The 23,350-nt window shown below is 45.8% G+C and overlaps 2 protein-coding genes across 2 annotated transcripts; both read left to right on the top strand.

Annotated features, from left to right (window-relative positions):
• The first annotated feature begins 671 nt into the window (after positions 1 to 671).
• Positions 672 to 16,746, top strand: igf1 (insulin-like growth factor 1). Its single transcript, XM_061762429.1, has 5 exons — positions 672 to 1,118; positions 1,562 to 1,721; positions 12,284 to 12,546; positions 13,241 to 13,276; positions 14,197 to 16,746. Exons 1-5 carry the CDS (start codon positions 1,068 to 1,070, stop codon positions 14,254 to 14,256), a joined length of 570 nt encoding a protein of 189 aa, XP_061618413.1. The 5' UTR covers positions 672 to 1,067; the 3' UTR covers positions 14,257 to 16,746.
• Positions 16,747 to 21,082: 4,336 nt separating this feature from the next.
• pmch (pro-melanin-concentrating hormone) lies at positions 21,083 to 22,919 on the top strand. The gene is made up of 3 exons (XM_061762416.1): positions 21,083 to 21,400; positions 22,582 to 22,708; positions 22,792 to 22,919. The coding sequence occupies exons 1-3, from the start codon at positions 21,206 to 21,208 to the stop codon at positions 22,842 to 22,844; spliced, it is 375 nt and encodes a 124-aa protein (XP_061618400.1). The 5' UTR covers positions 21,083 to 21,205; the 3' UTR covers positions 22,845 to 22,919.
• The last annotated feature ends 431 nt before the right edge of the window (positions 22,920 to 23,350 follow it).

Here is a 23,350-nt window from a genome sequence, read left to right as displayed (position 1 = left end):
CTCTTGCACGGCTACCGTTGAAAAAGCGTACTTATGAATACGTCCAGTATGGCGAGTGGCGGATTGCGGCGATTGAGGCGTGATCAGCGCCACCTCGGCGCGACAGAAAGGGTGACAAACAACGACAAATAATGCGGACAGTCCAAAAAGTCCAGCAACGTTGCCACGCCAACGGGGTCATCCTCTGATTCCAAAGCAGCTTTGCGGCGTCATCGCCATCATCATCGTGGATGTCGTCGTCATCATCATCATCATCATCATCATCATCATCATCATCGCACCCCTGCACATGCGCTTTGACCCACTTTACCCTGCCCCTCCCCCTGCCCAGGTGGCCGATGCATGCCGGGACGCACGCTCTGCTGTCCTGCTTTGTGATTGGCTCACGCGGTGCCCTGCGTGCTCAGTCATTGCTCAGTGGCGCCCCCTGCCCCCCGCCCTGCAACATGTCAACTCGCAAGGTGAAACCGACCCTGGATCAGCCATCACGCGCCGCAATGACAACTCGTCGGATTGTGACCTGCAGCATCACCTGGTCAAGCTGTGTGTGCTCAAGCACGCCCGCACTACAAAGAAACTCTCGCACGGCAACTCAAGCCCTTTCTGAGAAGCAGGGGGAAAAAAAACCGAAAGAGAGAGAAAAACCCCCCCCCCCCGAATGACGTGATTTGAACGCGTGCCCAAAACTCGTTAATGAATAACTTCGGAGGAGCGCGATCGCGGCTGAAGGCTGGCCCAGCTGTTTCCTGCTGCTGCACATGTCTTCGCCCCGCGCCCTGTGTGTGCAATGTTAGATCAATGTGAGGGATTTTCTGGCTAAATCCGTCTCCTGTTCACTAAATCTCACTTCTCTCCAAAAGGAGCGTGCGCAATGGAACAAAAGTGGGAATGTTGAGATGTGACATTGGCCCCCGGCGCGCGCATCTCGTCCGCTTTTTCTGCCCCGTTCGCTCTTCTCCTTCATCCTCTCTTCTTTTTTCCCTTCGTTCCTCAGTTTTTGAATGACTTGAAACAAGTTGACTCGTCGCCGGCTTTTTTTTTTTTGGTTGCGGAGACCCTGGTCGGGGATGCCCTGCGCTCTTTCCTCCCTCCGGTGGCATTTATGGGACGTCCTCAAGGTAACTTTTCGATATCATTTTCATCACGTGTAATTATCTTGCGCACCTTGCATGTGCATCCGTAAGTTGTTTTTTGTTTCTTTTTGCATTTGTGCGTGCCTCCTTGAGCATTTGTTGTCCTTTTCTGTTTGCACAAATGGCATCACCTTTTTTTTATTATTGCGTGCTAGTTTTGTTTTATGAATGGAGCCTTTTTATTTATTTATTTTTTTATTTATTTATTTTTTTCACATTTGCATATTCTCTTTTCATGAATCTTTTTCAAAATGTTCCACTTTATTTCAAGTGTTTGTGAGTGTCAATACTTGAAGTGGATGCCTTTGCTTGCTTTTACGCACGGAGGAAGTTGAAAGCCGGTTTGCGTGCAAGTGAACTGCATCGCGGGAGTGCGTGCGGTGCTCTTCCAGCCTGTGACTTTCTGTGTTCGTGTGCTTCCCCGGCAGAGTGCGATGTGCTGGATGTCCCGTAGCCACACCCTCTCGCTACTGCTGTGCGTCCTCAGCCTGACTCCGGCGGCTTCAGGAGCGCGGCCAGAGACGCTGTGCGGGGCGGAGCTGGTCGACACGCTGCAGTTTGTGTGCGGAGAGAGGGGCTTTTATTTCAGTAAGTGCACCCGTCTGCCCGCTCCGCTCTTATTTTTAATTCATGAAGTCGGTCTGCGGTGGCCAACCGAGCTCATCAATAAAAAAGCAGTCGCGTTGGCGTCCTCTCCGGAAGATGCTCGGCCCGTCCCGTTTTCTCACACCTGCGATGTAGAAGCTTTGGTGCGTTTCTCCGCTGTCGTTCTCTGTCCCGGATTACTGCAATAAATTCAACTGTCATTTTTGTTTTCTTTTTCTGAAGATACTGTACAAATGGGGACCGGCACGCCAATCAAACAAACAAACAAATACTAAAAGCTCTGTGATGATAGTGACATACCATCACATAAATCTGATAATCTGGCAATTATTTCACCTACCTCTGGTCAAAAGTTTCCACCCTTAGCTTTCGCAATGGGCATGACGTTTTTGGCAGTGCTCAGCCAGATTGCCTTCTTTCGGGTTCCTTTCTCGTCATACGCAAAACAATGTGAACTGAAAATGATTCCTCACTGTGGAGTTTAATTTTTGGGAATGAGGAATCGACTAAAAAAAACAAAAAGAGCTCCGTCTGATTCCTTTTGTTGCTAACTGGAGATGGACACTCGTCAAAAGTTTTAGTAAAGCTCCTGAAGCCCAACACACCAGGCGACAGCGCAAGTGCACGGTAATGATTTACACCGCGTCAGTCACTCTTTGTGTCTCTGATTGGTTGTTTTTCCTCGGGGGCAGTGGTTTCTCGACAAATCTAATTAGAGGTACAAGATGGGCCCAGACGGGGCTAAATATATCGTTAGCTGGCAACCACAGATCAATATTACATTTATTTCAATGGAAATTGGTCAAGTTCAGGTCATGAATATTTAGCTTGGAATGTTCCAAAATAAAATAATCCTCCCTGGACCCAAAATGTTTGAGAACTCTTTTGATGCAAGGTAGCAAGACGTAATACCGGTGAAAGCCGACCCATCAATTTGCTGCTTTCTGATATGCTAGCAGATCTTCAATGTGTGTCAGGGGATAGCAGGAAGCTGCGGCGAGAGTGTGTTTAACACACACACACACACGCACACACTGGCCTCGCATCATATTCTCTGCATGCGTGAAGCCGGAGCAGCTGTGTGCTCAAGACTCAGGCGTTACCAAAAATCCATAATGGCTTGTCTTTTTTTTTTTTTTGTTCATCGTTTCAGTGTTCATTTTGTGAAACATAAGCTAATTTTAACTAGCAGCTCCAACGCTAATCCAGCAAACGGAAGCCAGAGAGACATGCGAACGGCACACATGACTCTGGAACCTTCTGGTTGCAAAGCAACAGTGCTCGAAACCACAAGTAAGGCTTAAAGCAAGCATCGAATGGTGATGGTGGGTGTCAAGTGGCAGCTTTGGCCATCAGGGAAAGTCTTTAAGTGGAGTCGGGGGGGATAGAAACTTCATGTTTTCCACCCGAGAAGGGGAAAAGTACCCGAAGAAAAGCAGGAGTTAAATCTCAGCTTGTTCCATTACGGCTGCTTCCTTCCCTACAGTGTAACATGACATCGCCGTCCTTGTTTCTCAACCCTGAATGTGTCCATCAAAAAGAGCGAAATACAAAAAAAGCACACACACAAGCCCATCTCACTCAGGATCGATGGACCCGCGGGCCGCCTTGACATCCATTAGCGAGGCTTTGGTCCCGTCCCAAAGCTGTGAGAGATTTTTCCACACAACATTTGGCAGCTGCCAATTCTAGCAAGACTTTTATTCCCATGCGGGGAATCGGCAGCATCTCAAGGGCATTTGTACTTGTATTCTTTTGCCACTAATTGGTCAGTTTAGCCTAAATTATGAAGGACTAGATGATGAGAGAACATGCTGTTATTTCTCCATCTTTACTTTCATCTCCCTTTCTGACTTTATGATTATCTTTAGTGCTGTGGTGGGAAGAAATACAGATTTTGTCAGGTACCTGTACTTAACCTGTGTATTGCTTTTTCTGATGGAGCTGTACTTTTACTTGCTACATTTGAAAACAGATAGCTGTACTTTCTACTTCATTGTGAGTTGAATTATATTCGTGAAGCATAAAATCAGTGTTTTCCAAATCATGACTGATAAACCCGTTTTTTGTCATCACATGTAGATCTTGAGAACTACAAGCGCTACAGACATTCGTTTGGTACCCAACTGTCCAGAATAGCCATATTCATATTCAACTTTAATACATTTATTTGTCCCAAACAATCGATGTAGCACTTTGCTCTCCCGTGTCTGTCTGCTGTATCTCAAGAAGCTTAATAAATGCATACACTTGTTCCCAAAATATTCTACTTGAGTACATTTAATGGGCTTAAAATCCATGAATTTTGAGTTAAAAAGCAAATTTGGCAGCCGTCATCTTGGATTTGGGGGCCGCTGTTTTGTAATTTTGCATGGCCAGCGGTATTTTTTAAAAGAGTGGAACCAAAGTGTAACAAATGTTATGGTTGCCTTGAATGGGTCTTGCTAAATTTGCAATTATCTGCGCTACCAAAGCAACATGTTGCCCAAAGAAAAATTATTTTAAATGAGGCCACGCATTTAAAAGAATGTTTTGATGTGACCCAGCCTTAAAAAAATACCAGCTTCTGGTGTTGAAAAATTCAATGTCTAATCTGGAAAAACATTTTTTTCAGTTATCATTAGCAAATTTAGCCAAAGCTATGGGAACACGTTTGGATAGCATAAAGGTTTTGTTTTTTTAAACACACAAGCCTGATTACTTTTGCCACCTCTGCTCAAGTGTGGCAAACACGACTTGTCGGTCGTTGTCGTCGTAGCGTCGCGTTAAATTCCGCCCCCGCGGCTTCTTTCGGAGCTTCTGCTGCCCGCGCCGGCAGAAACTGCACTTGTCTGCGCACGGCGCTCCTGACTCGCCGCCATCTGCGCCTGATTGACTTGTCAGCGGGCTCCTCTCATGGAGGCGCCTGCTCACTTCATCAAGACCGCACGCCTCGCCGTCTCAGACCGCTAATGCGTGCTTGCAGGCTTTTTGGTGGAAGGCGGTGGCCCCCTTTCCTCCGTTTTTGCACGTCACCCGCTCCTCAGACGAGTCCAACGGACGTCTGTGCATGCGTAGAGTCAGGATTTAGCTGACAAGACACTCTTGCGTGTGCGCTTTGGACGTTGGCTGAACAAATGTTCCGCTGCCTGACGGGGCAGCTGGCAGAGGAAGGCTGCAGGAACCCCCACATTTGCCCACCAAAGCGCCCGCGATCTTTCACCAGTTGGGTGTCCTAAGATGTACCCCTGTAGTCACCATTTTGCTTTGCTTCATCTCCATGTTGATGGTTTGGGTGACTTAAAAGTAGAGGTATTTCTCAGAATCCCCATATTGCCAGCCATTTTAGAGCATTTTGATTGATCTTTCAAAACCCGCAAGATATCATGTTGTGACAATATATGCGCTGAAACTACCAAAAGAAAGAGTCGACTCTGTTTCTCCAGAAAAAGTTTCGTTCTTTAGGTATCACTCCAAATGGTTTGTTTTGCTTTTGTGACACCTCAAACTATAAAAGAACAAGACTAACAAAGGACTTTTGATGGCAAATTCTTATTTTTTACAGATATACAACTAAGAAATGAGCTATGAGTCACTGCACAGCTTGAGATGAACATCCACGAACTGCGTCTTCTTTGCACTTTGTACAACCTCCTGCGACACATACTTTTTAGACCATACGTATGCATACTGCGTTGGAGTGTGAGGTGCCTAAACTTGTATCAGCATTTCTCTCCCTCATAATCGAGATTGTCATCTTCCACTCAAAAACTGTGCTAATCTCAAATCCAAAGTGACGCAACACCCCCATCTACTGGAATCTGTTAGTCAATACAGTGGTTTACAAACCTGAATTTCACAGACAAGCTGGGCGAGACTTGATGAATATGTCATTGGCAGTGAACGGTTAGATTCCAGTTGACGAATATGAACGTCCACGGTAGTGAACGAGTTAGGTGACTTGTGTAAGAGTACCCCAGAGGAACTGGCATCTCTTCAGCAACTGGTTCCAATCTCCATCCTTCCTGGTCCTTGGCAAGCCTTCAACTTTTTCACTAGCATAGAAAACCTCAACGACTGCGCTCCTGCCACCCTAAGGAGTGATTGAAGCAAACCCAACTGACATCTGTAAGTCCAAAACCTAAACATTGTAAGCAGGAACTGCACAGTGGTCTAAAACCAGCAGGCGAATGGCGTCAGAGTGCACCTTGCTCCTCGCTTGGCGCCATCCATCCTTCCCACCGCACAGCTGCCAGGCACTTTGGATCTGGCCGCAGAGACTGCTGCTGGAGGAGCACCAAGCTTCTGAGCGGCGGCGAACTCTGCCCGTCCAAAAGTTTGCTGGCATTGCCGCCAGTGCTGAAGTGGTGGGGACAGTGCCAGCTTTCTGCCAGTAACACTCAGTTTTTCTTTTTACTTCTTTGGATTCCTGCTGGTGCGCTACTCGGCTGGTCCAACGCACCATGTTCTTGTCCATCAGAGCCGCTAAGAGCATTCACATGTTTTCCTTCCTGCTGTTTTGATTGTAGACCAGTTACAGTGGTACCTGGACTTCCAGTTGAAATAGTTCTGTGACGAAGCTCGTAACGCAATCTACTCATATAAAAAGAATTCCCCATTGAAAAGAATTGAAATGTTCTTCATCTGTTCCAGACCTTAAAATGTGCTTCTAGGGTTAGGTTTAGAAAGAAGGAAAAATAGTACTGTGTTTAAAAAAAAAAAACAAAAACAAAAAAAAAAACCTGGTTTTATAATGTGTAATTACATTACATTACATACTGTAGTATTCGGGTGATGGATGTGTGCCTTTAAGGAGTGTGGCCTCGTGAGTGACATCAGGAGCTGGAGTTGTTCTCATTGTGTATTTGTGTGTTTGACTGTTCAAGACAATTCCTCGGCGACTGTGGCTCTCTTTGCCCTCATGCAAGAGCATTACACTTCATTAATTGCGCCACTTACCCCCCCCCCCTTCACACATCACACTGGTAGCGTAGCGGTACATTCTACTGCCTTTCACGCAGACAGCTGCAGTTGGATTCCCAGACACTGTCGGTCACAAGCCCGGATAAAAATGGGTGGGTTAAAATCGACCAAGTGACAGCTCGTAACTTGTAAAACGTGTATGTTGGAAGACTTGTAAGTCAAGGTAGCACTGTACTATGTTGACAGAAGACTCAATCATTTGTAAGCATAGCCCTGCGACTGACAGGTGATCGGTCCAGGGCGCGCAGTCCGTCCGGCAGGAAAGGCCTCGGCCCTGCAAGGAATCGGCAGTGTAGAAACACCACGGACGGATCGCAAACCGGCAGCTGTGCGAGTGGTCATTACGTCAGAACGTCGCTGAAGCGTGACGAGCGACGGCCGAGATGAAGTGCGAACTTGATGAAACGTTGGCTACCAATAGCGAGAGTTTTACTACTACTGCTTCTCCCCGAAGGCGAGCACAAAGTGTCGTATTCATGTGGAAGCCTTGAACGGCGGCCAAACCGTTGAGCGATCTCGCAGGATACACTCCTTAAACAAGAACAGACCGTTTTGCGGTGCGCGACTCGTGTTTGTCTTTCCTGCATTGCCTCACGTCGTAGCGCGGCATGGCCGCCATGTATCACTGCCGCATTTCGCCCCGTGTGTTTCGCCAACGTTGGGAAAATGAGCTCCTCCTGCCGGTCGCTGCTCTTCTCGCTTGGAGGCCGCACGCGCTCGCGACCGCCTCGACAATCTGGACAATCCATTTGGGCACCGTCCAGTTCAGGACAGCCCCTCCCCGTCGCCACTGAAGTGTTCCCATCCAGTCTGCTTGTGTTGGCCCACTGACATTGTGTGCACAGTCGCAACCACCGCCGGCATCGCGGACAGCGTCAATCCACCTTACACATGTCACTTACTCTTCGGGACTACACATTTTCTGGCCTGACAGGATTACTAAATACTTAGCTGGGTGGAAACAAACTGCAGTAGCCCAAGAATCCACATCAGTAGTCACTTTTTCCAATTATTGCTCTGACCTAGAAATCCCAAGTCGGTCTTTGCAGAGCTTCTGCCGCTGGACCGGGACGGCAGTGAATCCAAGCCTGTTATGGGAGCATTTTCTGGCTTGAACAGTCTCCTGTGCTGCTGGGCCACTTTGTGTTTAAGCTGAAACATTTGCTCTCGAGTGAGCGTGAGAACCGTTATCTCTCTCTTGATTTGCTCCTAATGAACCACCCCCCCCCCCCCCCCCCAAAAAAAAAGGAAAATAATGACCAGATGGAGAAAATCCCTCCGTTTTAGCCGGTACCTAATTGTTTGGGCGCAGAGCTCTCATAAATGTCTGACATTTTCTTTGCGGAGAAGCTGTCCACACAGGTGGAAGCGACACTGGAAATTGGTCTCAGCGGCCGTCACCTTCGCTCGATTTGACTCTGGGAAGCCACTGACGGAGAATGTGTAAACAGCACGTCACATGCATGCACGCAAACGGCGAGGCCTTGGCCCTCAGCAGCAGGGGATTATGGGGGATTACAGGATGATCCGCCTCCCCATCCCTCCCCGCGGCAAACCTGAATGCACGGCGGAGTCCAAAGAAAGACCGCCCGTGTCCTCAGCATCTCAAAGACCTGAGCTAAACCCCTCATGAAAAGCACCAACGGGGGGTCCACTGAGGACGAAAACATCGGCGGGACCTCATTAGTTTGATGCCGTCACACATGTGGAGCTTCTGTGCAAAGACATGAGGATTTCAAAAATGGAATCCTGTTTGCTCCAGCAGAATATTCTATTAACCCTCTGGACTTGTTCCATTTTGCTATTTTTTCACCTATTGCCATGTCCACAGTCTGTAATTTTGAGATTTTGAACTCCTACATTGGGAAATGTTGGTACATTTACATTAATGCAGCTAAAAGTACTCAAAAATGGAAGAGAGGTGGACACAGCATAGCGTGTGCTTCTTTTGGAACTGCCATCCTTGATGTATTGGTCAAAGATGGCCTTGGAGCGGGCTCACGTTTTCCCAATCAACCAGTGCGTCTTAAAGTTTTTACACCGAGGGCTAGATGTCCAAAAGATGACGGGATCTGACGCATTAAACCCATGCAGTGGAGAGCGCAGTCTTTATGACGACGACGCCTGGTCCAAAACTAGCAGCTTCTCGCGCTCCCGCTCGGCCGTAAAGCGTCTTCAACGCCGGCCAGCTTCCGAGAAGCTTCTGGTTTTCAGGAACAGCATGACCAGACTGTAAAAGTCAAGAGGCTCGGTGTGCCCTTCTGGAATGACGGTGGAAGGGGAATCCAAGCCGATGATCCTTGCCTCCACGGCTGTTCCTCAGAGGAATGAAGACTACGCAGGCCGAGATGTTGGCCCAGAAGAAAGCCTCTGCTACTACTGTTTGCGCGGAGGTGGTGAGGCCCTGCTGACAGATGGACTGTGAGAGTAAATCACTTGTAGGAAAATGTCAGGAGCCGGCGGATCTTGCAGGGGAAAAAGTGTCAGACCTGATCTGGAGACGTCGATTCTGCGCTGGAAAAAACAACAGCGTGTCGTCGCCGGGCAGCCTTCGGCCTCGACTGATAGCCTCCACCGTGGAAAAGCTGGTTCGTTACCAGCGTAGAGAGATTGGGGGGGGGGGGGGGGGGGGAATCTTTTTGTTTGCACAGGATTATAGCCGTTAACCGTGGAAGCCAATGGTTTTAAGACCTGATTATTATCATGTGCTTGTTTTTTTTCAACCTGCCCGCGCTGATTATCTGACATCTTACAACTGATGCCAGCTGATTTATTTACCCCCCGACCGTCCAGCTGCTCGGCCGGCGGGGTTTTCAGCTATTTTGGGGGATAACAGCGGATGTTAATTTGCAAGGCTTTTTGTTTGGAGAGCGCTCCAAGTAATAAGGTCTGGATGGCTGTTTGGCATTGGACACTTCTTATATCTCATTGGGAATTTATGTGCATCAGGTGGCAATGTAACACCAATAAAGCAATGCTTCTCAAACTGGGGTTTGCGAGCCCTAGCTTTGGGGTCTGAAAAATCATTTGTAATATTTTATGTAATGTATTAGTTATGCTGCCTTTTTTTTTTTTTTATTCTGCCGTTTTCAACTAATGTTACTTTGTTTTTATAACGTTCCAAAATTTTTTCTCTTCAAAATTGGAATTTGTTATTGCAACATTTTGACTTTTCTTCTACCCCAAAAAATAGGCAACTTTTGAATTCCTTTGGCATTTGAGGTCACACATTGTAGTGTTTAACTGCCGTTATGAGGGTTTCTTGGAAAAAAACTCTCTCGGCTCAAAATGTTTGCAGACCTGCGCTCCAAGCTATTGCGTCAGTTTGACGGAATCCCCGCGAGTGAATCTGCTCGTTGCCTAAATAATGCAGCCGCACGCCATATTTTTAGATCCGAAAAGCCTGCTGGACGGCGCCTCGTTCACACGTCCGTTAGAACCGTCGCTTGCGTTTCTTTGAATGAAAGCCTGCAGAACAACAGCGTGTCGGGATGGCCGGCAGAACCTAATGGACTTTGTCAGCACTGGCGAGCCGGAGAGCAGAGAACTATTAACTGTGAGAGGGAAAGGCAGTTCCTCCTTGTAAATGGCATATTCAATTATGATTATTTCATTTGGTAACGAGGAATAGCCCATCAGGACCTGCGTTACTTCAAGCCAGCGGTGGGTTTGCGAATGGGGACTGTTCCAAAGGGCATACACATGTGGACAATACACATGTATACTGTACCACCATTTGGTTCAAAGGTGGCAAAAGTACTGACGCTCTGTACTTGGGTAGAAGTACCCATACCCATACTTGTGTGTAAAGAAATATTCTGATAAAGGTTGGACTGATTCCACTCCTTTATTTAATGAAAAGTCGTTGGTTCCTGCCCACCATGCATACCACCACCCTCACTGTCCATTCCTGCATTCTTACTAAGCTCTTGGTTCCGCAACGTCCGCACTACTTTTGATCGGTCTTCTTTTCCATTTGCTGCCCCAAACGACTGAAAAACAAATCAAACTCACCTCAATCATGGCTTAAAAAAATGAGTGAGGGATACTGTACATGATGATCACCACACCTCTTTTTAGCCCATTATGAACCTTTTGTTCATCATATGCTATGATGTAATGTAATATATTCTGGAAATATGTAACTATCTCTTTGTACAGTTTATTGTATGTGTATTTGCTTTTATTTTTGCTTTGTTTTACTCTGCTTTCTGCAGCCAGGTCGGTATTGCAAATCAGAATCTCTTTTCAATTGTCTTACCTGGATAAATAAACGTTAAATAAATAAATACAAATAAATACCCATTTTGTCAACTTGGCACAATGGAAAAAGAATAGTTTCATTAACTTGCATCGTTCCCATACTGAGGAGAAATAGGCTATTTAGCATTAGCTCAGGATTTCATGCTATCAAAACAGGTTTCCTTAGCTTTGCTGTCGTTGTGAACTTACTAAAAATTCATGCTAAATTAGCTAATGATAATAACTGAAAACATACACTTTACAGAGATTTCAGATTCAAAGGTATTTTTTTAACAGCAGTTTTTTCCCAATCAGTCAAAATCTCATCTGCAGTTGTTGCCTCTCTCTATTTAATCCTTTTTTGACATGTCAATTGCAGAGGTTACAAAAAGTATCAAGCCTACTGTATCTTGACAAAGTAAGGGGTAGAAAGTACAGATACCTGAAAAATTGTGTTGACATTGTTTCCTGACCGTGGAGGGCTCGGACCATTTGGTAGCTTGTTTCATCCGTGAAGGACCTCAGGCCAACTAGTATAGCCTCCCGGACTTTCTGGGCAGCCTGATCCCAGTCGGAGACCTTGCGGTTTTGCCTTGCTGGAGGCTTGACATTTGGGTGACTGCACTTCCAATAAAGGGCTGGGAGGGGGGGGGGGGGGGGGGGGGGGGGGGGGGGGGGGGGGGGGGTTGTAATGGCGTCCATAAAGGTTCGCCGGCAGTGTGCAACGTGAGCCACTGTAACTCTTCTACTGGAGGAAATCCGTGCCGCTGCGATTGTTCCAGTCAGTGCGCCTCGTATGTGGAGCCCATTACCTGCGTGGCTCGAGAACTCCGTTTACACTCTGTCGTGGGAACAGGAAGCATGGAACGCTCATTAAATATGATGCAAATGCATGACATTAGAGGTGGACAGACTGTTAAATCTGATTTAAATATGGTACATAGCGCATTAGATATGATGCACGTACGGCACAGTTATGTGCATAGAACAAATATGGGACGTGAAAGATGTAAAGACCATTCAATCAGATGTAAATATGGTACATCGAGCATTAAAAATGCTGAAAATATGGTAATATTTAACTATTGTATCTGAGAGGTGCAAATTCCCTTGACTATGAAGTAGTTATGATTCATAGAGCATTGAATACGATGTAAAGATGGTACATTAGAAGTGTGCAGAGCAATAAATATGATGGGAATAGCTACATATGGTACATTGGGGGTGTACAGAGCATTAAATGGGATGTAAATATGGTACTTAAAGCATTAAATATAATGTAAATATGTCCATATAGACAAAGGTCACCAATCTTGAACCTTTTCTTTGTGCGCCTGCAGGTAAGCCAACGGGCTACGGCCCCAACGCCCGCCGGTCACGGGGCATCGTGGACGAGTGCTGCTTCCAGAGCTGCGAGCTGCGCCGGCTGGAGATGTACTGCGCGCCCGCCAAGACCAGCAAGGCCGCACGCTCGGTGCGCGCCCAGCGGCACACGGACGCGCCGCGGGCCGCCAAGGTCGGCGGGGGCGGCGCTGGCCACAAGGCCGACAAGGGCTCGGACCGACGGGCGGCCGTGCAGACGGACAAGACAAAAATTAAGAAGGTGGGCGGAAAAAGCAGATTTGGTAGTCGACACCCTCCCTAAAAATGTCTACATTTGCCTTTATTTATAGTTGAAACCCTAACTATATCAAACAATTTATTTTAGTTTGGTATAAACTGTTTATTTACGACAAATAATGTATCTTTGCTCATCTATCTGTGCCCGTGACATAGAGTGACAGGCAGAGCAATTAAATGCTCCTCTACGGCAGGAGGTACAATTAACCTGTTTAACCAGCTTTTGTCCTTCTTACAACAAAATAAACGCAAACGTAACAGACGCTAGTTTAGTTGCTACCAGACAAGTGGATAAGTGGACACGAAGAGCTGTTCGATGCCACTTTTTTTATTCATTTGTGAGTACCAACAGCACAAGTACTTTTGCTACATCATCCAATTTCCGTTAACACAATGGCAGATGTTACATCTTTTTGCCTTAAGTACCGGCGGCTTGTATCGGCACCCTCCGCGAGGACCCGATACCCCGATATCGATACCTGGTGTTGGTACTGGGCCATCCCCGATCGTAACAGCTGTGTATTCAGTTTACACGCGAGGACGCTATCGATTGCCTCCTCCGAGACACCCGGGAAGGAGAGCATTAAAAGGTGTTCGCCAAATGTCGTTCCATTCGTTAGGAGGCTCACTTTCCGATGATTGCCCGTGTATTAAGCATCTCCCCTTTCCTCCCGCAGAGACCTTTACCCGGACACAGTCATTCAGCCTTTAAGGTACACACGTCAACTCTTCTCTTTTGTCTTTTGATGGTCACACGTTTCTTCAGAAGCGGCTAAATGTGACGTGTGTGTGTGTTTTTGGTTTTTGTTTTTTTTTTTTCCTCCTGGTCGCCCCCCCCCCCCCCCAAAAAAAGACAGAAAAAGCATTAGCGGGCAAAGGAACTAAGTGGTTTTCGTGGTAGACCGAGTGGCACTCCCGCTCCGCTCTGCCACTGTGCATTACGCGCTCGCATTCCGCCCGATGCATGCCAGGGTATCGCACTCATCTCCAGCGTTCGGCGGGGAGGCACTGACACGACATCCCGCGGCCGGGACATCAATCCTCGTTTTCGTTGCCAGATTAGAAGGAGAATATGCGAGGAAGAATCCTCAATGCACGCTAGCATCTCTCTTTGACTATTAAATAAGGCGTAAATATGGACCCTGTATCTTCAAAGTTGTGTCATTGACATTACGGCACATGAGCCCACCCACGCCCCTACCATGCCCCCCCTGCCCCCCACACACACATATTTCTTCGCGGGAAAATTAAGCCCTCGAGGCATGTTTCACTTAGCGACTTGAAATTTGGTAAACATGTCTATTATGAGCCGTTTCAGCTATTTTGTAGCTTTGAAGTGGCTCTTTTGGAGTTCATTTCCAGGGATACTTGGCCTCTGAATTTTTTGTTTTTTTAATTCAGTCGCCAAAACTAATGTCAGTTAACAAATTTGTTCGACATGTCTCACCCCCAGAAGCCCTTTTCACTGAAAGACATGAAAATTGGTAGGCTTGTCTATCATGAGTAGACTGACCAAAAAGTCTCAAGTCATGCCAGAAAAGACACAGGAAGTCTGCAATTTTGCTTGCCATTTCAAGGTGTCCTTCACAGAGCGATTACTTTTGCTTAGTGTATTTCTCTCTCTCCTCTGCAGGATTTGCATCCCAAAAACTCAAGTCGAGGCAACACCGCGGGCCGAAACTACCGAATGTAGGCGAGGGGTGCAGGCCGTGGCCTTACCTGCCGCCCCCACCTCTGCCGCCCCCCGACGGTTGGCCCTAAACCACGACGGTAACGTGACAAGAGGATGGAGAGCAGCGAAGCTACCACAGATGTTGTCACTGTTTTCTACACTGCACCGTTCTATATCGGGATCAATTCTTTGTAAACGTAACAGACGCTAGTTTAGTTGCTAACAGACAAGTGAATAAGTGGACACGAAGCATTTCAAATCTCCCTACCATTTACCCATCAGAATCAGATGATTCTGATTCTGATCATGCATTGCTGAGGTTTTCTTTTCTTTTAACAAAACCCCAAAAAGACCGAGGTGGCTCATAGTCGGATATTTAACGCAGATAGCTTTTTTTGTCAGGACTTTCAGGTCTGGCCTGCAATCCAAACCCTGACAACAGACCATTACAGCAGGGGTTCTCAAACCTTTTGGGTCCAGGGACCCCTCATAGTGGAGAAATGTTTTCGACCGCAATTAAGCAAAGTTGCCCATTTTCAAGGGAAAGAAAAGTCCAAATTTAAAGGTCCCATAAAGGTCTAGTACTTGGGATGTCATATTGGCTTTATTGTGCCTCAGTAAACATGTGAAATATGAATTCAAATTGTCCACGCATTCCTCAGTTCCAGACTTTTTTTTTTGTGAGAGGCCTGAAATCAGGTCATTCGAATTTCTCGAGTTTAGCTACGTCACTAGCGAAGCTCTCCGCCTACCTCTCCACTCCTGAGCCAGCGCTGTCGACATAACAAACACGCGTGCGCTCACAAGTGGGTCTCCTACATGGAGGCGACCAATCAGAGGAAAGGGGGAGGTCTTAGACAAATATGGACAAAGCGGATACAAAACTGGGTCAAACAGAAGTAGCTGTCAGAGGGCCCTTTTCTGGACACGCGTATGACACAACCAAGGTGTTGTTTGAAATGAAATTGACACTTTTATACTAAGTCCATGTTAAAGAGTCATTCTATGGAGGTCAAAATAGCCAAAATATGGGACCTTTAAGAATAACACAATAATTTAATTTTTTTGGGATTAATATTTATTAGAGGAAAAAAGTTGTGCTTTGAGAGTGAAGTCGTTTTTTGTCAGCATACAATGAAATTTCACTGCATCTCAAGACTGGACTTGGAAAGTAAACAAGTGACAAAAAAAAAACTATGAATAAATCAACGACATTTTTGCCAGTTAAAAAGACAGTTTTTTTTTTTTTTTAGATTAAAGTATTATTTTCCAAGATAAAGTCATAACATTAGGCGGCACGGTGCCTGACTGGTTAGAGCGTCAGCCTCACAGTTCTGAGGACCTGGCTTCAATCCCCGGCCCCGCCTGTGTGGAGTTTGCATGTTCTCCCCGTGCCTGCGTGGGTTTTCTCCGGGCACTCCGGTTTCCTCCCACATCCCAAAAACATGCATGCTAGGTTAATTGACAACTCTAAATTGCCCGTAGGTGTGAATGTGAGTGCGAATGGTTGTTTGTTTATATGTGCCCTGCGATGGGCTGGCAACCAGTTCAGGGTGTACCCCGCCTCCTGCCCGATGATAGCTGGGATAGGCTCCGGCACGCCCGCGACCCGAGTGAGGATAAGCGGCTCAGAAAATGGATGGATGGAAGTCATAACATTATGATGTTAAAGGGAAAATGTCATATTCTATCAATGGAATAAAAAAAAATACTTATTTCTCATAATAAAACACCTTTTATCCAGATGAAGATGGCTTTATTTTCTTAAAAGTAGGACTATGTTCTAAAAAATATACTTCCGCAAAAAAAAAATGGGACAATTTCTGTAATAATGTGCCTTTTTGTTTAAAACAAAAAGGATTTCATTTAGGCAAGGATGTCTGATTTATATGATTATGTGAAAGTGTTAAAGTTTGCACCCCCATATGTAGCTATGCACTTTTTTAAATGATACAACATTATACATTGCAAATGTTTTTGTCCAGGCACCCCAGTTTGAGAACCACTGCATTAAAAGAAAATTTACAGCCATACTGCACTCGCATCTCCCTTGTTGTTGTTTAGAAAAAAAGAAAAAGAACGAAAAAAAAGAATCCGGCTGTGTAACACAGGAGCCGAAGTGAAATATTCTCCTTTTACGGTGCTTGTCAGAAATCGGTCGCCTGCGGATTCAAAGTGCGTTTGGGCGGGTGCAAGCAGAAGGCAAACACGCAAAAACGGCAGCCAAATTGGATTCTTGTCAACAGCCAGGTCGGGCCCGAAAGTGAGCTGAAAAGGGGGCGGCGTTCAAGGCCACTTGCGCGGAATTAATGATTTGTGTTGGGTCCGACACACGTGCACACACACACACACACACAGAATAAACACACAAACTCATCATTGTCATCCATATCGCTCCGCCTGCGTATAATCCTAAACACGTATGTTATTATCTACGCATTACTATTTCTTATAAGAAAAAGTGTCCACTGTATAATGGTGCTACTTTGTGATGACGGGGGGGGGGGGGGGGGGGGGACCTTCGCTTTTGCACAGCCTAGTGGCCGCCCGTGGAACTGTCTTTGTTTAATTGTGGCGAGATCTGTGAACGCAACTTCAAAAAGAGCAGATAGCGGCGGAAATGCTATTTTGTTTTCTACTGTTTTTAAATTATTAGATTGACGCTCGAGAGCCCTGAAAGCCCCAAAAAAATTGAAAAACTGCTCCACAAAAAATACTGTGAAGTGAAATGACCCCCCGCTAATGCTCTGAGATAGCCTGCTATGCTACAAAGGTTTTACCTAATTAAAGTTGTGTATTTTAAGTGAGACTACAATAACATCCAAATGTTATTCAACACAAAAAATAGCCTAGCTTAGCACAAAGTTTGAGATGGCTGAAGTGTGTTGAATGAACATAGTAGTTACGTAGTTTCACTTAGTCCACACTATGGTATTTTACATGTAATGTGTTTGAGTCAACAGATCTCTGCATGAACTAAATGTCATTTGAGCGTTTCAAATACTTTTGGTCAAAAACGCCGTACAAGCCAAAGACTTTTTGGACTAGAAATTGACCCCATGTTGACAATTGTCACTGCAAATTGTTCAAACACGACGACGAAGACAACGCCGCGTTATACTCGCGGCGCTCGGTTGCCTTCTGTAGTAAAAATGAAAAAGTGACAAATTGTTCACCATTCCTGCTGAATAAATCACTTAACAATCACAGAGAGTGTGTGGAGCTTTCTTCGCTGCTTTGCAACCTGTAAAAAAAAAAAATACCAATTACTACTTTCCCAGTAGCAATATTATGACATTTTTGTCTCAGTGATACTAAAATAGATACTCAGTTTCAAAACACCTATCATGAAGGGCACCTTGGATGGAGGATGGAAGGAAAGAAGTTTGGAACACGGGAAGGAAGATGTAAATAAGGCAAGAATGAAGGAACAAATGAAAGAAGGTGGACAGAAGGAAGGAAGGGAAGAGGGAGAGATGGTAGGAAGGTAGGGGACAAAAGGGAGGAAAGAACTAAAGGAGGACAGTTGGAATGAAAGAAGGGAGGATGAAAAGGAAGGAAGGAAAGTAGGTCAGAAGGAAGGAAAGAAAGAAGGGAGGAAGGTGAAAGAAATGAGTGAAGAAGGAATGTAGGAAAGATGGAAGGAAATAAGGAAAGATAGAATGAACTACTGTAAAGGGATGAGAAAAGAAAATGGAAAGAAAAATGAATGAAGGATGGAAATAAGGGATGAACAAAAGAAGGAAAGAAGGGTGATAATGGAGGGAAGGAGGGAAGTAAATAAGGAAGAAAAGAAATGCATCATCTTGGGAAATTTACCACGCTGCTCTCTCCAGTCCACAGAGAGCCTCACCTGCCTGTCCGGCTCTCATCACGTTATTATCATCATTATTGTGATTGTTATTATTAATATCATTATTTCTTGAGTTCAGTGGTGTTGTACGAAGCCCGTCGCAAAGGGGATTATGCAAGGCGCACGTTAAAGCGTGTTTGCCGGCCTCCAGACGGAGCAGCCGTAATTTGAGCCGCCGCGCCGCGGTGCCTTGAAAGCGCCGCCGCTGCGAGCGATACTTCCCAAGAGGTGACGGCTTCTGCCAAGGCACACAGAGCGGCGGGGCGTGGCGGCTCCCGCCGGCCGGAGCTGCCAAGTCAGCGCTTTTTGGGGGTGGGGGGGCGACGCTCGGAGTCAATCGGTGCAGGACAACACCCGCCCACCCCCCAAATATAAAACCTTGAAGAGTTGGCCGGCGGACAGGCGGTAGACTGGCACACGCCCCCCCCCCCCCCCCCCAACCCTCTCCGCTACTTCTTCTTTCCCGCTGCCATCCTGGATGTTATTTCATCCTGGGAATCAATGATGTGGACCTAATGACCCTGTGGTAGTCTGCAAGCTTGCAACGTGTTCATTGGAGGTGATGGGAAGGCCTCAACACAACCTCGTGTCACTATCACCGAGATCTGACCGAATTTGTCTGGTAGAACAATAGAACGTTTGGTTAAGTATGGGCAGAGTGATCGGTAGGTCGGGAGGCATAGCCAGAAAGATAAGTGTAGAAAGATAATGTTGTCGTGGGCAGATGGGTTGTTATAGATCGGATAACGATACGGATGGACTGGTAGATGAGGATAAAGGTCATTCGTGCCCCACTCATACAGGATGTGATGACATCACCGGAAGACACGTGATCTTTAGTCTGCGCCAGATGCAGAACCTGGTCAGGACCGTTCTCGAGACGTTACTTTTCAACTCCTGCCATACTGTATATTTTTGGTAATTGATGAATCCGAAATCTGAGCAGGGCCCAGAGTCATTCTGATCTAGAGAAAGGGTTACCCCCATTTTTAGCCATGTAAATGGGATGGTCGATGAGGATAGAATGAGATAGAGGTAGGTACGGATGGATTGGTAGATTACGGGGAGATAGAATACGTATGTCCAGATGGCTAGGTAGGTAAGAAGTGCTCGAGAGCGAATAGGTATGTCTGTCTAGATAAGTAGGTGCTTAAAGATACCTTATTGGAAGGGACAGACGAGTAGGTATGGAGGATGAACACATTGGAATATCAGTATGGATAGAACAAAGATGGATGAGGGGGTAGCTATGGAAGGATGGACGAATGCATGTGTCAAATGTCAGAAGTGTGTCATTATTCAGCAAGTGCATTCATCGCCTGCACCGACGCTGGAATATTAGCGCTTATGGAAAAAAACTACCGAGCGATTGTCCCGTTTTTCAAGTGTCAGTCCACAGTGGAAATTCACTGAGGCTCCCTGGTGCTGGCTCAGCTGTGAGCTTGAAGAAGCCATGATGTCAAATCCTTGTTTTCCTTGGAGAGGTCCTCATCAGCTGCATTGTTTCCAGGAAAGTGCGGGGGCTCTTCTCGGGGGCAACCCACAAGAAACCGCAAGGCATACTTAATGCCGTTCTCCTCTCTTGTAAGAGAAGGAGACGACGAAGAGGAAGACCGTTGCTGATGTCACACTTTTGAGGTTTGCTGTGATTGATGAAAATGTGAACAAATGAGCTTTTCTAGGAACTTTTGGAGGACCACAATGTGTTTGGACTAAAAGAACTGTCTGAATTTATTTAAATATTCCTGGAACTTTAGGTAGTAATGCAGCTTTGGTTCCAGGAGCTACGTGTACCAAAAACTGAAACTCGACTTTAGGTGAAAATTCAGTTTTGGTTTGATGAAATAAAATTACCAGGAACTAAAACCTTCTGGAATTTTAGTTAAAGAATTGGCTTTGGTTCCATGAGTTACATGAACCAAGAACTAAACCATCCTGGAGCTTTAGGTGGAAAGGCAGCTGTGGTTTCAGTTCTTACAAGTACCAAGAACTAAAACTTCCAGAAACTACAGCATCAAGAAATAAAGGTTCCTTGAACTTTAGGTGAAAACGTAGCTGTAAGTACAGGATCTACAAATAGAAAAAAACTGAGACTTCATGGAAAATCCTGGAAATGGGGCTGTGGTTTCCGGAACTACAAGTAGAAAGAACTAAAAGTTCTTGTAACTTTAGGTGTAAATGCGGCTTTGGGGACAGGACCAAGAATAAAAGTTTCTCGAACTTTAGATGGAAATGTGCTATTAGTTCCTAAAACTACAAGTATGAAGAACTAAAAGATCCTGGAGCTTGAGGTGAAAATGCAGCTGTAGTTTCAATATCCAAGTACCAAGAACTAAAACTTCCTCTGAACTTTAGATGGAAATAGGGCTTTAATTTAAGAAACAACATCATAAAGAACTAATACTGTGAACTTTAGGTGTAAATCTGGCTTTGGCTCCAGGCACTGCACATACCAAGAACAAAGTGTTTCTTAGCCCTGATAAATTACCTAGGAACGGAATTTACGTTCCAGGAACCCTAAACGGTTCCTCGACCACGTGGAAGTACGACACCTTTCTAGCAGAGTCTTCTTTTAGCCCCAGTAAATTGCCCTGGAACTCAATTTCAACGATAGTTCCAGCAGCTCCAACACAGCTATTTATCTCAATCCAGACCTTTCTCTGCATCATCTTGAGAAGTTGACCACACCTGGGAACCTCTACTGCCTGCCTGCCAGGCCCTCTACTGAAGTCTTCCAGAAAGAGCAGAAAAATACACAGAAAGGCTTGAATTGGGGCATTTTGCAGCCTATAGCTTTAGTTACTGCAAGTTCTACAGAAAAATGTGAGTAGGCTGCATTGTTATTATTCGTGATTCTGCATGGCTGTGATGTGGAGGAAGGCCTGATGGGTGGCTTGGTATACAGCGTTTTAAGCTTCATAATGAAGCCCTGACCTCTAACCTGCTCCTGAACCCTAATACAATTGCGCAAAGAGACAAAATGACTCCATTCAGTAGCCGATCAAAGGAAGTCTGACACCGCTGGGTGACCTTAAACCATCATCTGAAGAGCCGTGATGCTCCTCGGCGACGGCCTATAAAAACCCGTCTGAGCCGCATCGGTGTCCAGGTGACAGCATGTCCTCCTTCCACCGAGTCGTTCTCATGCTGCTGCTGCTCTCGGGGCTCAGCGGACGATTGGTTGCCGGGCAAGACGCCGACAAGGATGAGCCGAGCGCGCTGCCGGGGGACGAGAACGCCGCCGTCCTCAGGAGGAACTCGATGTGGGACGTCACGGATGAAGACGGGAGCCCCAAAGTCGTGCTGTTGGCGGTAAGTGTCAGAAAAAGAAGTCTGCGCTCGTGAGTAATATGATTATTATTGTGCTTGGATTTTGCAGTGGTGCATCACACCAACATATTTTGTTGTAGCTTCTGAGGTCAAAAAGGTATTTTTTTTTTAAATTAGGTATAAGTTATCTATTATTAAAATAAGTGGCCACTGGCTCCATGTGACGCTATGTCAAATGCACGTCTTTTTATACACTCATGGCTTGAAATAATGCCACCCCAGGGGTACCAATATTTTTTAGCACAAATATACGTATTATATATTCCTATATGTTTCAGTGACACGGCACAAGCTTTTACATAATATGCAGTATTCCTACTTATTGTGCGCCCCTCGCCCGAGTTGCGTTATAACACGCCACACACAAAGTCTTTGCCGTGTCTGTTGGCTTGTCATATAGGCAAAAGTACAGACGACAGTACTGAAAAGGACTGCGTGGGTCTTTTTTTCCGCAGTGCATACTAACCATAATAGAGTTGTAGGTATATACAAGGAAAGCATCACCTCTTGTCTGCGCCGCGTCGCTACTGCGAGATCTAGTTCTCTTGCTGGCTGTGGAGGTCCCGATGGTGGTAGGAAAAACACTTGGCACCGCAGCTGGTTTCAGCCTCTGCCTAACTACACCTGTGTATCCAATGCTTTCTGCTCAGTCTTTCTCAAAACACGCCGGTTCGAGGTGATCAGCACAGTTTGGAATGCTTGCTCGGCACCCATAGCTGAGCACGTTTCTTCCCTTGTCAAGTGACTTTCGCTATCCAAAGGTCACGTATTCCTTCTTCACTTGGAAAGCCCAAGAAAAACTCTTGCCGCTGCCTGAACCATTTGTACAACCGAATGCCACACAATAAACCATCGTGACATCGTTAAATCATGCGACAACAAATATACAAGGACGGGAACAACAGCATACAACGCCGAATGACCAGGATGTTTGACTTGTGTGACGTCACAGCGCCGGAAAGAGACGAAGACCGGAAGGTGCGGGGTGCAAAAGGCAGAAGGCGCATTCTGCATCATATTTAGCGATTTAACTGCTGTATGATCACTTTGAAATGCCATATGTGCTTTGTAAAGGGGCTCTAAAGTTATCAAGAAAAATGTAAAAATCTTTGTCCACTGACATTTAATGTGGAAGAACATCCTCACAAATTCCTTCCCTGCAGGACATGAGGCAGAGAGGAATGCGTTTTCGGGGGCTCAACCACCGACTTCCTGTGATGGACGAGCCACGCTGGAGCTACAATCCGGCTGTGGAGAAGAGAATCGACCGCAGGGACACAGACATTGATGGTGAGTACCCGGAAATACTCTCCACCAATCAGTAAACATTCCTCTCAACATACTTCCTGCATGTATGTGTTCTGTCCATACAGTGTTGCGGTGTATGATCGGACGAGTGTACAGACCCTGCTGGGGAAGGACATAAACACCACCTGACTTCTTCAAGCATCCAATGAGACAAACAGTGTGTAAAACAAAATAAAACTTTATTTAAAATGAATTCTGCATTATATTTACAGTGTGGTTTCATCCTTTCAAAATAACGCTTAGTGGATCAACCTTTGCCCCCCCCCCCCCGACAATAAAGGAATAATGGCCTCTTAAGCTTGTAAGTGACAAACTATTTTTTTCTCACATTTTCTCTCTGTGGGTTGTCATTGGTGGTGCGTGTATGGAAAGCTTTTGCACATGAAACTGTACTGTTTTGATCTGAATTTCAAAACAAGTCGAATTGGAGATACTTTTTCCCTATACCAAGTAAACAGAAACACCCAAAAATACTCCAAAATCCACCTTTCTCCAGCAAGCGTGACCAAAAAAAAGCTGATTATCTTTTTGTTCATATTCTTCACAAACCCAAACTTTACATTGTTGGGCCTGAATTTCAAAATAAAGCTCAATGGGTCACACCCCCCCTAAGAACACAGTGTG

This window comes from Phyllopteryx taeniolatus, chromosome 22, assembly GCF_024500385.1.
Source record: "Phyllopteryx taeniolatus isolate TA_2022b chromosome 22, UOR_Ptae_1.2, whole genome shotgun sequence".
NCBI classification, from domain to species: Eukaryota; Metazoa; Chordata; class Actinopteri; order Syngnathiformes; family Syngnathidae; genus Phyllopteryx; species Phyllopteryx taeniolatus.
This window is presented reverse-complemented; position numbering and strand designations above follow the sequence as displayed.

Coding starts and splice junctions, on each gene's coding strand:
- igf1 (XM_061762429.1), top strand. CDS start 1,068: ATGCCCTGCGCTCTTTCCTCCCTCCGGTGGCATTTATGGGACGTCCTC. Junction 12,547..13,240: donor ACAAGACAAAAATTAAGAAG/GTGGGCGGAAAA, acceptor TTCCTCCCGCAG/AGACCTTTACCCGGACACAG. Junction 13,277..14,196: donor ACAGTCATTCAGCCTTTAAG/GTACACACGTCA, acceptor TCTCCTCTGCAG/GATTTGCATCCCAAAAACTC.
- pmch (XM_061762416.1), top strand. CDS start 21,206: ATGTCCTCCTTCCACCGAGTCGTTCTCATGCTGCTGCTGCTCTCGGGG. Junction 21,401..22,581: donor CCAAAGTCGTGCTGTTGGCG/GTAAGTGTCAGA, acceptor CCTTCCCTGCAG/GACATGAGGCAGAGAGGAAT. Junction 22,709..22,791: donor CAGGGACACAGACATTGATG/GTGAGTACCCGG, acceptor CTGTCCATACAG/TGTTGCGGTGTATGATCGGA.